Source organism: Mustela putorius, unplaced genomic scaffold, assembly GCF_011764305.1.
Source record: "Mustela putorius furo isolate JIRA1106 unplaced genomic scaffold, ASM1176430v1.1 tig00000148_pilon_pilon_pilon, whole genome shotgun sequence".
Classification (NCBI taxonomy): domain Eukaryota; kingdom Metazoa; phylum Chordata; class Mammalia; order Carnivora; family Mustelidae; genus Mustela; species Mustela putorius.
Window position 1 is genome coordinate 71453 of NW_025421295.1, and position 11476 is coordinate 82928.

The 11476-nt window shown below is 60.0% G+C and overlaps 1 protein-coding gene across 1 annotated transcript; it reads right to left on the bottom strand.

Moving 5' to 3' along the window:
- Window positions 1–2009: 2009 nt before the first annotated feature.
- LOC101688396 (enoyl-CoA hydratase, mitochondrial) lies at window positions 2010–9724 on the bottom strand. The gene is made up of 8 exons (XM_045075677.1): window positions 9570–9724; window positions 8231–8428; window positions 7642–7769; window positions 6791–6890; window positions 5437–5541; window positions 4840–4959; window positions 3362–3429; window positions 2010–2513 (listed from the first exon to the last, which is right to left on the bottom strand). The coding sequence occupies exons 1-8, from the start codon at window positions 9655–9657 to the stop codon at window positions 2448–2450; spliced, it is 873 nt and encodes a 290-aa protein (XP_044931612.1). The 5' UTR covers window positions 9658–9724; the 3' UTR covers window positions 2010–2447.
- Between the last annotated feature and the right edge of the window lie 1752 nt (window positions 9725–11476).

Sequence of the window (11476 nt, forward strand, 5' to 3'; positions counted from 1 at the left end):
TTTCAGTTCTTTCTCAAGTGCAGGTGCGTTCAGCTCAGTTCCTGGGGGCTGGGGAGGGTAACACAGTCGGGGCCCCACCCCAGCGATCTCGGCTGCGTTCCGGTCACTGGACTACTTGGTGACCTTCCTGCAGGACAGAGTGGGCGGGATCACTAACAGGAGGCCCCAGGGCACCACTGGGTTCAGGGACAGCGGGCTCTCCGGGGAGGAGGGTTCTGAGGCACAGCCCCCGCAGCAGCCAGGTCCGGGTCTTACTGTGGAGCCCTTGCTTAGACAGAGCCCTGGGTTCTCCCTGAGAGCTGGGGTCATCGCCACAGAGCAGGACTGATGGGGTGAGGGACGGGGGTTCCATGGCAGTCAGCCTCGCCCTTCACTCGCGCCCATCAGTTAGCCCGCACCTGCCCTGTCTGCACCAGCGCCAAGAGCCAGCTGGGACCCCTGGTGCCCAGCGGCTGCCGGCAGAGATGCACATGGCCTGACCTCCCCTTAGAGGGTCTGAGGATGCTCTGAGGATGGGGCCCCACTCTGGGAGAGCGACAGCCCCTGCACCCATGAAGCCCTCCCAAGCAGGAGGATGGTCTCTGACCCGTGCTCAGACTTTTGTTCCATGGCCTGGAGAGACGGACGGTCCAGAGCACGGTGCTGTGCTCAGCCACAAATTGAGCAGCAGATGTTTGGTGAGGCGGACAGGGCTTCCTGGAACTGGGCACCCCCTGCCCCGGTCACTCCATGCCCTGGGAGGTGGGGTCAGGGGATGCAGCTGGCCCACCAGAGTCTGAAGCCAGTGGAGTTAATTCTGTCCCCACAGCAAACAGCACTCAGCGTGACAGCCGAGAGCACAGCTCTGCTGGGTACCAGGAACCGCGGATGCCTCGGAGACCACGAGTTTCAGGGCCTCCCATAGCTCTGATCCAGCTCTGGGCACGTGATTTAAGCAAACACCTGAGGTTTGGATGCAAGCCGTCGCCCATCACCCATGGAGACTCGGCCAGCTGGGCACCGAGAAGCACCAGGGGAGGGGCCCTGCTGACGGCCACGGATGGGGCCGAGCGAGCAGGTGCCCACTGCGGGTGGCCCTGTTGTGCAGCAGGCTCGCTGCTCCAAATCTTACAGACGTGTCTGCACCTCGGTGCAAGGATTCACACGCAGAATGGCCACTGCTGGGTCATCCGCAACAGTGCTGGTAACGAGAAACTGGACGCAGCCTAAATGTCCAACACCACGGGAATAAATAAATAATTAGGGACGTTCCTGTGCCCTAAAGTACTTGTGGGCCCTCGATGGAATGCTCACAGGGGCAATGCTGAGCAACGGAAAGCAAGCTGGATGGGCTGACCGGCAGCACTGAATTCCCGGATACAGAGGGCGCGCCGGGCTTGCGGGGGGCCGAGGGTTAGCATGTGGTGGGGACAGTGTCTCTGGGGACGAAGCAGTGCTGGGACAGATGGTGGGGATGGCCGTGGTGCCGCTGAGCGGGGCATTTAAAGACCACTTAGACAGTAAGCTTTATGTTTCAGACGTCACCACGATGACGGGATGATGGGCAAACGGGACGGTGCACTTGTGGGCCCGGAGCGGAAGGTAATGGATCACCGCACTGTGCAGAGGTGTGGACGCACCAGCCCTTTCTGTAAGAAAGCAGCTATCCCGTGTGTGTCTGCATGTGTGTGCACAGAAGCATCTAGAAAGCTACACAACTGTTAATGACGGTTAACCTGGGAGTGTGCCAGGGGACTGATTGACAGACGTGTCTGCTTGTGGTCTAGCACGACAAAACAGAAGTCTGAAGAGTGAAGTGGCGTTGGCCTCCAGAGAAGAGAGGCCCAGCGTCTGCCACGTTGTCGGCAGCACCCGCCCTCTGAGCGGTCCCGTTCACCGGCTGTGAGTCTGCAGTGACCACATGGGGGACGCGCTTCCAGCCCAACGCCGCTCACTGAACAGAGTGAGTGTCTGGCACTGAACTCTCAGGTCCTGAAATCAAGTAAAAACTTGAGCACACCACCAAAGGCTCATGAGCAGAACTGATAGAAAGATTTTTATTGATTTGAGCGAGTAGGCAAGCGAGCACACACACCCAAGTTGGGGGGGGCAGAGGGAGCGAGAACCTAAAGCAGGCTCCCTGCTGAGCAGGGCCCTCCGTGGGGCTCGATCCCACAACCCTGAGACATGACCTGAGCTGAGTGTCAGTCACTTAACCCACTGCACCACCCAGGCGCCTCCGTAACTTCTGATTAAGAAGAACAGACTCAGAGCGTGAACACGCCCCCGCCTGGGTTCTCATGGCCGCTGGGTGAAGACGGCCCGCCACCCCGGGGAGCAAGAGCCCGACTGGAAGAGAAACTGGTGTCACCTGTGAGGCCCTTTACAAGAGAAGGATTTATCTGCTCTAAGACGGTCAGACTGCAACTTGTCTTTAAGTAGAGGGCTCAAGGCAGAGGCAGTGATGCTCACTGGTCTTTGAAGTTGGCTTTTCTCTTTTCCACAAACGCGGTCATCCCTTCCTTCCGGTCTTCCTGGTGGGAAATGGGAAACAGGAGATGGACGGTCACGTTTTCCTAGAGAGTCAAGGCGCCGGGCTCTGGCCGTCTGTGGGGTTTGATCAGTCTGGCCAGGTCCTCAGAACCTTGGACTTCCACAGAGTGGAGAAGCACAGGCGGGAGGTACCGCATCAGGACTGCCTGGGAACCTGAGAACCGCCTGGGTTCCCTGACCTTGCCCTGGAAACGGCATCTAGAAGTGCCATTTGTCTATGCCCCTCCCCGTCCCTCGGTGTGAGCCTCCAGGAACCACCACACTGTGTGTCCGATAAACTCTCATTCCGCAGAGAGCTTCAGCCGCACCTGGTGGGGCCACTCACGCGTTTGCCACCTGCGTGTGCACACGCACACACCTTCACTTCAACAGCTGCAGTCACTTCTACTCTCTTCCACAAAACAACTAAACGTGACTTTCTGATACGGAGAGGTGGGTTTTAATGACTCACAAAGACTCCCTTTCAGTGACTAGCAAATCCTAGAAAACCCTGACATGAAGCTTCAGAGATGGCATCAGGATACACCTGAACTCCAGGTAAGCGGCATGACACAGGATACCAACACCACGGGCGCAGATGCCCTGCACGGGACACAAGCACTCTTTGCCTAAGTGTGCGAGTCGTCAGACCCCACACAGCAGGAAGTCACCTCAAATACGCGTGAGCTTCTGCACACTGTACTCACGGACAGGACACATCTGATCTGGCTATAGGGAAAGCAAACAGTTTGACCAAAGAGAAATAGCATTTAATGAAAAAACCTGCAAGGAAATTTCCAGGGATTTCTATGGCTGGCCCACCTGTTACCTCCACCGAATGTTTACTCACGGTAGCGAAAGTTGAATAGAAGAGCTTCTTCTCCAGCTTGTTTCCTTCTGTTAATGTCATTTCAAAAGCTGAAAAAGAGAAGCTTGAAGTCAAGAACTCAGGTGTTAGATGTGGGTATAGGCAACTTTTTTTATGATGACAGGAAACACTTCCCGCTGACCCACGTGAACCTTCACTTCGCCGGGATCTGGATGGGAGCCTGGGAAGCACCCCCTTCTCAAAGGCCCTGTCCTGGCTGCGACTCCCATAGCCCCAAGAGGAGCAGCACGAGGAACTGAGTAAAGGGTGCGGAGGCTAACTCTGTCCAGTAATCACAACTGGACCTGAGAGCCTGCACAATTACATGGATTTCATTTTTTAAAGATTTTATTTTGAGAGAGAAAGACAACACGTGTATGCACGAGACGGGGGAGGGCAGAGGGAGAGTCACAAGCCGACACTCTGCTGAGTGCAGAGCTGGACCTGGGCTCGATCCCATGACCCCGAGATCATCACCTGAGCCCAAACCAAGAGTCAGGTGCTCAACGGACAGAGATACCCAAGCACCCCAGAACTAAGTACGTTTTAAAAGACATGAAAATTAAGGATGAGAACCCGCAACAGGAACAGTGTGCCGGAAGAGTCCGGGGCAGTAAGACCACCACTGCTGTGGGTCGTCCTTCCAGCGAAGGCGCAGGGTCTTTCTTGGTTGAGCACCTGGGGTGAGCGGTGAGGCCTCTGACTGTGGCCTTGCTGGCCGTCTCCACGCATGGCAGTGTCCACCGTGTAAGCAAATGCTACCTGCTCATCCCTGTGGATGCGTCAGGAACAACAGCTCAGCCAACGAAAGGCTGGCGGCCACCGGGAGGGGCCTGCCTCCCTGCAGAAGAGCACTCACACCCGAGTGACTCGGCGGCCGGCCCGGGCTCGCGGCCTTCTCAACAAGCGGCCCTGGGGAGCGCTCCCCCAATGCTGAGCACAATCTGCTATGCTAAGATTCAAGAAGCTCTCGGCAAGGCTCAGAGAGGCGGTGGCTCTGTGAGTCCAGAGCAACGGGAGCAGCGTGTCTCCCGCTGCGGCTCACACTGGTGTCCCGTGGGCGCGTGTGGCCACCTGGCTGCGGGCAGAGCGGCTGAGGAGAGAACACCTTCCACCGGGACCCAGCAGGTGAGCCGGGCTTCTCGGCAGCCAGAACTGCCTTTACTTGAGGGATCGTCCTGTCCTTCCCGGCCATCGCCCTGCACCCCAGTGCCTGTCACTCTCTGTCCCTCAGGCTAGCTCCTCTCTTGGGTCCTAATACCAAGGACAATTCAGAACATTTCAGGAAGTCTATGAGCAAGCACCCGAAGACCGGAACTCTACAAAAAGCCGGGATCCCGACGTTAACAATATTCCCGATTTCCGGCCAGGGTGGCCTCGGAAGACCGGCTGAGCAGAACGGCTCCAGACCAGCCCCTGCCGGCGGCCTGCACAACACCTCCTCCTGGCGGAACCCCTACCTGCGTTCACGGATTCTTTGGCCATTGCCAGTACGATTTTAGAATTGCTGGCGATTTTCTCAGCACACTGGATGGCCTCCTCGACCAGTCTCTCCACAGGAAATATTTTGCTTACGAGACCTAAAACACGAACAGGTAAACAGGAGTGCAAATGGTCCTGACTGTGCTTCTCCCAGTCACGGTGCTGCTCCTGGGGCTGGGGGCTTCTGGGGGCCAAAAGGGGGCTGTGGGGACCCAGGCTCCACACCGTCCCTGAGGTGGGGCCATGTCGACGCACTCACAGACACCCCAACAGGGAGGGAAAGCAGGTCCCCTGGGGCGGAGACAGGGTGTGCCTGCAAAGGTCTCGGAGATCCCTTACTGCTGACATTCGGCTAGGGAAACAGGAATGTTTTGACTCCTGAAGTTGATGTATATTTTAGTTACTCTCTTGTGGGTGGCATTCCAAAGAAAAACAAAGGCACGTGTGCCCTGGCTTCTCAGGACACCCGAGATGACGGTGCTTGTCACCCACGGGCACACCTGGACGCAGCCCCCACCAACCTCTCCACCCAGCTCCCCAGGCAGCTGGCTCCGTGGGGTGGCCCTGGCCCACACCTGCTTGCTTGGCTTCCTGGGCCGAGATCCGATCACCAGTGAGAACCATCTCCATGGCCAATGACTTTCCAACAGCGCGGGTCAGTCTCTGGGTGCCCCCTGCACCTGCAGGGGCAGAGAGTTATCGGTCATAGTTGGCTCATGGCTAGTACAAGCCCAGATGGCACGGACACACGTCCAGCAAATTCTGAGGGATGAAGATGGGCTCCTTGGGTGGGGCAGGTGGGCAGAAAGGAGACCACCCAAGAAACTTCAGGGGAGCCTCCTTTTCATACTGGGCCCCATGCCCGGCACACTGGGTCCGTGTAGCTCAGTGTCCGTGTAGCCCTGGCCCAGTCCAACCTGGAGGGCAGCTGAGGTGGCCTCTGATCATGGCCCGCTCCCCCCAGAGTTTGAAGCAAGAGCAAGGGCTCTACCTCCCAAGCTGCTCTGACTGTGGCCTTCTGGCCCACTGCTGGTTTCCACATGCCCCGCTCCCCCTCCTGCTCACCCAACCTACTGCACCTGGAGCAGGAGAGGTCTGCCCCATCATTGGCTACACTGACGCGGAGGCCCCGTCGTCCACCTGCCCCACAGGGATACCCGGGCCCTGTTGTCTGTCCCACCTGAGGCCCCGTCTTCTGTCTGCCCCACAGAGAACCCCGGGCTGCCCGGGTGAGCCAAAGGGACCACCTGATGGAGAAACCTACAATCCAAGACTCAGGCGCTGCCTCAGTGAAGCGGAGACCTTGGGCCCTGGGACAGGGACAGCCCAGTGGCCAGCACAGCATCATGCAAGGCTGTGCTCATCCTTGGCCAACTCAACACCCTCTGCGGATCTGACAGCTGCTCAGCAGATGCTCTGGGCTCCAGGCTCCACCTGCAGGGCAGAGACCCTGTGGGGCCATAAGCCCAGAGCTCTCATCAGGTAGCCCCCAGGGAACAGAGGAGTCACTGTCTGACCATGGCTCCCGTCACCCTACTTGTGGGGGATCAGATTCCCTGCTCTGCTGAACCGTGGGTCACAAGCAGGCGTCACTGCAGTGACAATGCGGGATGTGGCCAGCCTTCCCTAATAGTGTCTGACACTCACTCAATCTGGCAGTCATCAGTGGAGCCTGCTTGGACCTAAGGCCCCCTGGGCCACTCTCTGAGCTCTGCTGTGTCCCCCGGGCTTAGTGTGCTGGTCGGCAGGGGGAGCAATGGGCACAGACAGGCGGCCACCACCAGCGCGCGCAGACCACAGCCCAGGTCCCTCGTCACCGGCAAGCTGCATGCTTTGGTCTGTGACTGGAAAAGGCCACGAGCTCCTGAGACGTGGGCAGATTCTGGAGAATGGCCAGGAGCGTTCATGCCGGAGACGCTATCACTCTACCTGGGATGGTTCCCAGCAGGATTTCCGGCTGTGCAAACTGGGCCTTTTCTCCAGCATAAATGATGTCACACATCATAGCAAGTTCGCAGCCTCCACCAAGCTGTAAAACACAGGGGCCACCAGGCACCGGTCAGAGTCACTCCATTTGCTTATATGAATTTCCCATCAAAACGAACACAGCCCAGGGCACAGCAAAGACTACCAGATACACAAAGTCACTTAAGTGTTTCCACAAGTTACTTAAAACTGGCTGAGCTGGTGACCCCCTCTGTGAAGGGCCTTGCGGCAAACTCTCTCTGCTTTGGGGCCCCCAGTCTCTGCTCTGCTGTGGGGGCTCGACGGCAGCCACAGAGAGCTCACAAACCAGCACGCTCGACTGGGGCCCAATGAACCTGACTGGCTGGCCTTGCCTTATCCACAGGGAGCTTTACCAGCTGGTCACGAGCTGAGATGCCGTCACTGCTTCACCACGATCGGGTGTCCTCGTGCCCAGAGACCCAGACACCACACAGAGGACAGTGTGCTCTCGAGCGTGGCAGGTGCAGAGCAGGCTGGAGCCACTGAAACCACACGGAGAAGGCAACGTGTGGCCTACAGCCCAGCAGAAGGGGGAGATTCCTAGGAGTCGCAGGGGCCCAGGGGCCACGGGCAGGGCTGAGAATGCGAAAGCCCACAGCAAACACCCGCTAAGGAAAGCTGGTGTTACAGCGCCTCTGCTCTGCACGTCCTGGATCTGTGACGTCCCTCAGCAGGAACGGCGGAACTGTAACTTCGCTCCGGCCTTTTCAAAATCAAGGTAGCTTATCCCACGCCTCCCGGTGCACTGAGAGGAGACGTGGTCTGACACTCACAGCGTAGCCATTGACAGCAGCTATGATGGGCTTCTTGACTTGTGCAAGCCGGTCCCAGTGGCTCAAGAACTTCCTGGAGTAACAGTCCTGGAACGTCTGGTTCTGCATCTCTTTGATATCAGCTCCGGCTGGGGGTGGAAACAAGTCCCAGTTACCAGAGAGCAGGGACCCGAGGACTGCTGCACCCCCAAACCCTCAGGGAGCTATGAGTGTGCAGCACATGTAGGCACTGGGGGCTGCTGCGAATGGCCAACGACGCAGGCCCTGCGCAGTGCTGGCCACCTGGACAGAGCTGGGCAGCAGAGACTGCGGCGACACGCCATGCTATGTGCTGACGAAGTGGACACAGAGGGACTGCGGGACAGGAAACTGATGCAAGCTAGACTCGGAAGGCAGGGCTAATTCATCAGTCACTTAAGCCCCGACACATACAAAACCTGATTGCCAAGGACGTTAAACAGGCAGAGCGGCTCTGTGTCTGTTTCCACGATGTTTAAGTCAACCCTGAGTTGCCCTGACTTTTCTGATGCCACCACGCAGGGGTAAGTCTGTTCACAATGCCACATGCCACAGTCAGCCCCTGGCGCACCTGCAAACGCCTTCTCCCCACCCGTGACGACGATGGCCCCCACGGCTGGGTCCTCCTCGAAGGCCTCCAGGGCCTGGTTGAGCTCCGTGATCAGGCCGTTGCAGAGGGCATTCAGGGCTTTGGGGCGGTTCAGCTGGATGAAGCCCACGCTGCTATTCTTCCCCTTCTTTTCTGCGATGATGTACTGAAAGCCAGCACCTAGGGGATTCGAGCAGGCCTCCGACAGGTCAGTGGACAGGGTGACCCCAACACGTCCCCCGCCCAGTCCTTGGGCAGCAGCCCACAGCTCTCAGCCTCGCGGTGGCCTCTGCACCGCTCTCTACCTTCATAGGAGTCTGAACACCTCCCTGCACGCACTCTGCAGATACCCTGGGATTCCGCAGAAGCGAGGGCTGGGAAACGGGCTCCCTCCACAGACTGCAGCTGGGTGAGGCAACGAGCTGTGTGTGCACGGAGCAGAGCGGGAGGCACACACTGGGGAGAGGTGCCTCACAGGCCAGAGGGGCAGGCAGGCTGCTGACTCGGGGCCAGCATGGCCTGGAGAGGAAGAAGGACAACCTCGGAAGCCACAGGTCTGTGTGCCTGTGGGCACTCACGCTAGGGTCTGGTGGGGAGGGATGCAAGTGAGAGGCTTGGCAGCAGCCTGATGCAACCCAGGACAGGACTGCTGACCGCAGGTCAGGACCCGCAGACACCCGTCAGCAAAGAGAGCTCCGGGGAAAATCAACAGGCTCTGGTAGCCGGGCAGGTACAGGGACACCCGGGAGGGAGAAGGATGCAGGCACGCCCCCCCAGACACAGGGCCAAGAGCGCCTCAGGAACACTGCGGCCCTAGCTCGAGGGCTGAGCGAGGGGAGGACAGGCCGGGCCAGTTGGGGGAGACAAGAGTCGGAAAACCAGTGGCCGTGGGCAGGCCTGCGTCCCAGGCGCTGCGGGACACAACTTTGCCAACTAGAGGCCCCAGCTGCACATTCTCTCCAAGTCCTGCAAACCCGCGGAATTTCACCAACAACCAAACTGAAGAGGCTAGAGGTCTTAGCACGTGATCCCGAGTCCCCCAACGGGGGCGGGGGGGGACCTGTAACCGCAGAGGTCAGCACGCTGAGGCAGCAGGTGCTGGAAGGGGGGCCCAGCCTAACAGCAGAGCCGCGGGGGCCGGGCCCTGGGTGCACAGGGAGGAGGGGGAGGGCCGATGGGGTCAGGCCGGTGGAGGCGGTGAGGTCCAGGGCGAGGCACGGGGGTGCCGGGGGAGGCCGGCGTCAGGCCCTGAAGTGAGGTCCGGAGGTCCCGGGTGCGGCCGCGGTACCGGACCCCCACGCGCTCTCAGTCGCATACTCACCCGAGGAGAAGGGGCGCAAGGCCGCGGAGCCGGGGAGGGGGCGCAGCGGGCCGCGGACGCGGGGCATCAGGGCGCGGAGGGCAGCCATGGCGCTCTGGGGACGGCTCGCCCCGCTCCGCCCGCCGCTCGCCCCGCTCCGCCCGCCGCTCGCCCCGCCCCGCGGAGCCGCCCCCGGCTGCACCAGTCCGGGCCCGGCCCGACTCCGAGCCGGCCTCGCGAGACCAGCGGGCGGCGGAAGGGGCGTGGCAAGCGGTGGGCGGGGTCGGGGTCCGGGAGCGGAGTTCGCAGGGTTGGCCTGGTGGGGTGCCGCAGCCCCGTGCTGGCCGTCGGTGACCCCGAGCCGTGGGGCAGCAGCCCGGAGGACCCCGGAGGGCACGCCCGGCGGCCTCTTGCGGCCCGCAGAGACCCCCGGGCGAGCCGGCGCCGCCTCTTGACCTTTGGCCCTCGGCCCTTGCCCCACTTCCGGGACGAAGGCGGGGGAGGAGGGGGAGTCGCTGGCGGAACCCGGGCTCGGTACGCCTCACGCCCCCGGGGACGCGCTTCCCGCCCCGCAGCCCGCCGGCGCGGGGCCGGGACCCCCGCGAAGTCCGCGGAAGCCGGGTTTGCGGGGCACGAACGGGCCGCGGCGGAAGGAAGCGCGTGGACGGGAGAAGGCGGGGGCAGCAAGGGGCGCCTGGCGACTCAGTCCGGGGTGCGGCTGCTTTCCGCTCGGGTCCTGGTTCCCGGGTCCTAGGATCGCGTCCCGGATTGTGCCCCAGCCCCGCCTCGGGCTCCCTGCTCCGCGGGGAGCCTGCCTCTCCCCTCCCCCTGCGCTCCCCCGGCGCGGGCGCGCGCCCTCTCTCACTCCCTCCGTGAAATACATAAAAATCTAACCAAAAAAAAGACCGTGGCCCCAAGACCCTGGCTTTAGCCCCGCGGGGGTACCGACGCCGCCCTTAGCGAGCGGCGCTTCCCGCGGTGCGACCTCGGCCCGCGTCTCCGCGCCGGGGTGCGCGCCGCCGAGGGTTGTTCAGCCGCGTGAAGCCACCAAAACCCGGGAGACGCGTGTACGGGAAGGACGCGCTCAGCCGGTGCTCCCCGCCAGCAGCTTGGTGGCTTCTGAGTTCGACGTCACGCATAGTTCGTTACAGTGTTACCAGTGACTCAGTGACTGTTACAGTGTTACCAGTACGTGCACCTGCGTTACTTCCGCTACGGCGCGTCGGTGCTCAGCCTCCGAGGGCTTCCTCGCCTCGGCGCAGGGGTGGGCCAGTTTTGGTGGCGGATGCAGATTCACCTCTTCTGGTGGGGCCGTGGTTGATTGTCTCCTGCTGAGGGCTCTTCTGTTGGGGTCTGTAACTCACAGTTGGTTCTGTGCTCACCATGGAGCCATATGGCTCCCCCTCTGGCCTCCTGACTCCGTTCTGTGAGGTTTCCCATCATTAATTTTCATATATATGTATCTGTAAGTGGGCCTCAGCAAAATTAAAAACTTTTGTATTTCAAAGGACACCATGAAGAAAGTGAAAGGACAATCCCCCAGAATGGGAAAACGTTTTGCAAATCATATATCTGGTAAGGGTTTTCTTTCTAGAATATCTGAAGAACATGTTCAAATCAATAATGAAAAGACAAACCATTAAAAATTGGGCAAAGGAGGGGTGCTTGGCTGGCTCAGTTGGAAGGACATGAGACTCTTGTTCTTGGCATCATGAGTTTGAGCCCTATGTTGGGTGCAGAGATGACTATAAAAAAGTAAGCTTTTAAAAAAGGATCGGACAGAAATTTCCCCAATAAAGATATGCAAGTGGGGGACGCCTGGGTGGCTCAGTTGGTTAAGCAGCTGCCTTCGGCTCAGGTCATGATCCCAGGGTCCTGGGATCGAATCCCACACTGGGCTCCTTGCTCGGCAGGGAGTCTGCTTTGCC